The sequence below is a fragment of the Eurypyga helias genome, unplaced genomic scaffold, assembly GCF_000690775.1.
Source record: "Eurypyga helias isolate BGI_N326 unplaced genomic scaffold, ASM69077v1 scaffold27478, whole genome shotgun sequence".
In the NCBI taxonomy this organism is placed as follows: domain Eukaryota; kingdom Metazoa; phylum Chordata; class Aves; order Eurypygiformes; family Eurypygidae; genus Eurypyga; species Eurypyga helias.
Window position 1 is genome coordinate 1 of NW_010265566.1, and position 5,227 is coordinate 5,227.

The 5,227-nt window shown below is 46.8% G+C and overlaps 1 protein-coding gene across 1 annotated transcript; it reads left to right on the forward strand.

Annotated features, from left to right (window-relative positions):
- Positions 1-614: 614 nt before the first annotated feature.
- Positions 615-2,685, forward strand: LOC104513444 (guanine nucleotide-binding protein G(I)/G(S)/G(O) subunit gamma-10-like; the record flags this gene model as incomplete). The annotated part of the gene is made up of 2 exons (XM_010156791.1): positions 615-714; positions 2,560-2,685. Coding segments are annotated over 2 exons (226 nt in total), but the record flags the coding sequence as incomplete, so codon positions are not given.
- Between the last annotated feature and the right edge of the window lie 2,542 nt (positions 2,686-5,227).

Genomic DNA, 5,227 nt, shown 5'->3' on the forward strand with positions numbered 1-5,227 from the left:
GCTTGGCCGTGATGAGGCCTGGGTCTCCTCCTCGGGTCAGCCTTGTGCACAGCAACCTCCTCCCTGGTCTGCGGTGCCCGGAGCCCGTTCGCATCTCCTTCACGAGCAACGTGATGCGGCATTGAACACACCTCTTGCAAAAAGTGTCTCCTGCGTTTCTTGATGTGCAGTGTAAAACCACTGAGGAGTATATCCAGCTGGTGGAAAACCACTCGGATCCGCTTTAGCAGGCGCCGACGTAGGAGAAAACATTGTTTTGGCTACTTTGAATAGACAGTGCGTCTTCGGATGGCAGCTGGCTATGAAAGGATTTTTAAAAATACATCCCATACTACAAAGTTCCGGTGGTGATTTTGTTTACCCCGCCAGCTAAGAAAGCAGACAGGAACAATATTTTCAGAAAGAGGAAACCGAGTAGGAAAGAAGGACCCACACACATCTTGCACGCAGGAGGCTGCCGCGGGGCGTTTGTCCTGTGGTGAAACACGGCAGAAACCCGTGTGCTCGCCGGGTGCAGCGGGGTTGTAGAATGTGACAGGGGTGTAGGTAGGGCTGCGAGTAGCACCTCTGTCCTAGAACAAGAGTCTGCTGCTGCGCGGATAATTCTCACACAGGTGCCGAGGAGCAGGTTTGTATCTTTCCAGGAGCACCGACCGGGATATACGCAGCTCGGTCCGTGTTGCGGACTTCGGCAGCCCAGCGCAAGGGGACGCAGTGAGGGGCTGCTAACTGTGCTGTGCTCACAGGGCAGGCTGTGCCCTGAACGACGCTGCTTGTTTTCCCAGGGAAAAGCTCCACGCAGCCTTGGCCTGATGAGTGTTGGCAAGGGGCACCTCTTGCTGACAGCCGTGAGGTGCACAGTCGGGTACTGCTGAGGGATTGGCACGGTGGCTGAGGCGGGGGTGCTTATGCTGAGGGGGTAAAAAAAGGTGAGAGACGTTTGCAGCCTCCAGAGTTTCTCCTCCAGGAAGGGAGGAGTGGCAAAACCAGGGACTAGCAGGGATCTTTGCTACGGATGCGTGTCCTTGGACTCTGCTCAAGAGAACTGGGGAGGCTGTGGGAAAATGCGCCGAGGGCTGGAGCCCCTCTGCTATGGGGACAGGCTGAGAGAGTTGGGCCTGTTCAGCCTGGAGAAGAGAAGGCTCCGGGGAGACCTTATAGCACCTTCCAGTACCTGAAGGGGCTACAAGGAAGCTGGGGGGGACTTTTTACAAGGGCCTGTAGTGACAGGACAAGGGGTAACGGGTTTAAATTGAAAGTGGGGAGGTTTAGATTAGGTATCAGGAAGAAGTTCTTCCTGGAGAGGGTGGTGAGGCACTGGAACAGGTTGCCCAGAGAAGCTGTGGATGCCCCATCCCTGGAAGTGTTCAAGGCCAGGCTGGATGTGACTTTGAGCAACCTGGTCTAGTGGAAGGTGTCCCTGCCCATGGCAGGGGGGTTGGAACTAGATGGTCTTTAAGGTCCCTTCCAACCCAAACCATTCCATGGTTCTCTGAATCCTGAAATGCTGGCAGCTGCTGGGTAAATTCAGGCAGTTACCAGGATGAGTGTCCTGGAGGAGAGTTGGGAGGTGATGAACAGGACAGCAGTGACAGCAAACAAAAGTATGTGCTAGGCCAGATTTCCCATGCGCTTCCAGATGCTGTTAGATGGGATGGCCTAGAACCAAGATCCTGCCAGGGCTCCTGGGTTGCCCCTTCAGTCAGGAGGCTGGGGAGCATGGATGTTCCTTCTGGCTGTTGTCTCATCCCTCTGCTGGCAACACTGCAAAGTTGTGTAAGAAGAAGAATCAGTATTTCAGAGTCTTGTAATGAAAGGAGAGGTGACGTCAGGGGGAAGTGTGTTCCCACCAGTATGCTCAGTATTTTCTATTAAAAATGTAGCAGGCAGCATGGATTTTGACAGTTCCCTGCAGGCGTGTGCCTGAGAAACTGGGGATCCCCCTACCTTTTCCTTCAAAAATACAGGCATGTGACTCACCTGTTGTCTAGGGAGAAGAGGGGAGTTCAGTGCTGGACACACCTTGCCTTTGGGCTCGTGGGCTTGTTCTGCACCTCTGGACTGTCCTCTGTAGGATGTTGGTTTGAAGCTGTCACTTCACTGACGGAGAAGGTGGCAATTTGGACTTAAAAACTCATCCTCCTCATCTTTTTGTTTTCATTCCTTGTTATGCTCTGTGTTGCTTAACAGTTTGGAAATGAAAACCCGTTTTATAAATTATCTGACGATATAGGAATTCAAATATAAACCTGAAAACAGGTACAGTACAGTGGATTGGAAAGTACTCTGGTCATGGCCCGGTGCCTTTTGATGAGGACAAATTCCATCGCGCTTCCGCGTCAGTCCTCTGCACTCCTGTGGCGCATCGCTGGCACAGTATTTCATTGGAGCGTTGTAAATGTGTGTCTGTGCTGATGTATCTGGTGTTTGAGAATCCAAGAGCTGACTTGGCTGCTCTCCAGCTCTGCTTGATAATGGATCTTCAAGAAGAAATGCCCAATAGGTGCTTGTGAATGAATTAGTTTCCTCTCTGGGTTTGTTCTTCTTTCCCTTACACAGGTCTCCCAGGCAGCTGCAGAACTCCAGCAGTACTGTATGCAGAATGCCTGCAAAGATGCCTTGCTTGTTGGGGTTCCTGCCGGGAGCAATCCCTTTCGGGAACCTCGATCCTGTGCTCTACTCTGAAATCAGGTAATAAAGTCACAGGTACCATGACAACAACGCTAATTAGAGACTCAAACCTTTGGAGGGACAAGGGCACGTGGTGATAGTTTTTTGAATGTCGAGTTCTTGGTAGCAAAGTGTTCATCACTTCTGTGCTGGCTCTACGCATCGCTCTCTGTGTGGCAGCTGAAGCATCCCTCTTTCCTACAGCTCTTTCTAGAGGTGGTTTTTATGTGCTGGTGGTTTTTGTTTGGTTGATCGTTGTTCTGTGTTTGAGCAGCTCTAGGGTCATTAGCAGCATCCAAAATAGCAAAAACTGTCTGTGACACGGGGCTGTGTTTGACACAGCTGAACATAAAACCCGTCAGGTACCCAGCTTGAAGAAGTAAGAGGAAGCTGTGGCAGTTCCCAGCTTAAGCAAGGACCTCGCTTAGAGTAGTATTTGTCTTCAGCGTCCTACTGCCGTCCACTTGCTGTGTCTGTCGTGGGGCTCCTGTGGTTAGGGCAGGTACAGCACCAAGGGCGGTGGGAGCAGGGAGGAGCTGAGGCAGCCCGTAATCACGTCCTTCATAACCCTCATAGCACAGGTCTGCGAGAAGAGCTGCTCCCTTATGTCCAGCCTTTGCAAATCTTTGGGATCCAATTCCATGATTCCCACTCTTCACTCTCCCATCTGTCATGCAAATGCTGGTGATTGCAGCAGGAGGAAGAAAGGCTGTATGTGCCGCCTCTCTTGGGCAGGATCACACCATAAGTTCTGTTGGAAAATCTTAACTTCTTCCCCATGACAGACAAATGCGGAAGTAGGATATTCAGAAGGGGTTACTCTTCTTGAAGGGAAAAAGTAAAAATAGTTCCTGCTAAAGAGCTGAAAAAAAGCTATAGAGAGAGAGGAAGAACCCCTGAATCCTGTTCTTGAGCGTGCCGTCAACGTGAAGACGAATGTTTTCTTTCAGGGCAGAATTTAAACTAGAACATGACATACTTGTGAAGTTTCCCCTTCCTGCTGCCAGGGTTCCACAGCTTACAGCTGTGCCTGTGCCTCACCAGTAGCGTGGGTTTGATTGTTGCTGCATGGTTTTGACAGAGCAGGGTGAACCTGAAGACAGAGAACAACTGAGCGCGAGATGCTCTTCTAGAAAAACTTGGGGGGAGGCACAAGGAGAAGATTTTTTAATTTAGGTGCTACACTGAATTCTTCCTGGAAACGAGATAAAATTGATATGTGTTCTTCTGTTATTGAAGCAACCTTTCTGAAAAAAGTGTGTGTGTGTGTTTTGTCTGTGAGTGTGTGTGTGTGTGTATATATATATATATATATATTTCCAGGATTCAAGTTTGACTGCATCATCCAGACAGGATGCAAAATATTTTCTCAGGTTTGAGTTCAGTGGTTGATTTATGGTCCTTTTAGAAGTGCGTAGCTCAGCCCACGATGTCTTTCAGTCATCTTGTGCTGATACATCAATCATCTAGTTTATTATTGTTTAGTTACCTTAGGATCACAACAAATGACAGCAAAGTTGAAGAGCCATTTAAAAAAATAAATATTCAAGGGTGCCAGCATCCGAAAAAGGAAAGTGGTTATTCATTTTCTCTCATTGCAAAGGAGCTTTTGTGTTATAATTTGTAAGAGAAATGTGTACTGCCTTAGGAAGACAGCATTTATAAACCTTTTTTTCCCCCTTATAGGGAAGGTCATCGGGGAGTTGCCTTCAAGCATGACAAGAATAACAACTGCCTTTCCTTCACAAGAAAAGTCTTTCTCTGTGTCCTTTTGTGTGGCTGAAACAATGTTCTTGATATTTATCTGTTTGTTCCTGTGTATCCGTACTTCACTATCTTTGGCAATTTTCTTGAATTTTTCAATGTAACTCTTATTTTTTTCACAATCTTCACTATTGTTACTACACTCTGCTGACTACACAAATATTACATGAGAAGTTTACATTTTAGGAAAGAACAACACACAAATTTTTACCGTATTACTTACTCCTGTCTTGCTAAACCATTGCACTGGAACGATAGTAAAAGCTGTTTGCTTTCTCCAAAATAAAACTTCCAGAAAGTGAATCATTAAAGTATAAAACTACATGCTGTTAGTACTGAAGAAATGTTCTTGGTGGGGTGCACGTGTGTGGTGGAATCTTGCTTCCGTTAGTAAGACCTGAAACAAACTCCAGTTTTATTCGAGTGCATCCAAGTCCGTAAATGTCACATATTGGAAACTGCTGGACACAACATGTAGCACAGGTGTGACTCCTAACACTTCTAATCTGTAATACTTCTCCTGATTTGTACTGGTGAAGGTACTGCCGTGGTAGAATTTCCTTGACACGTTTAAAATGTGATGGAACAGACACTAAGAATGCATGACACTCAAAGATAAGATGCATGCGTAATTGTCAAGGTTTGCAATACACAAAACAACTAATGTGCTTGGTCATTTGCCTTCAGTTTTTTTATAGATCACTTTTACAACTAACTTTTTTAAATAAGTTTTTAATTTTGTCTACTTTCTATTGTTTGTATTGATCTTCTAGAAGTTTGGAAATAAAACTCC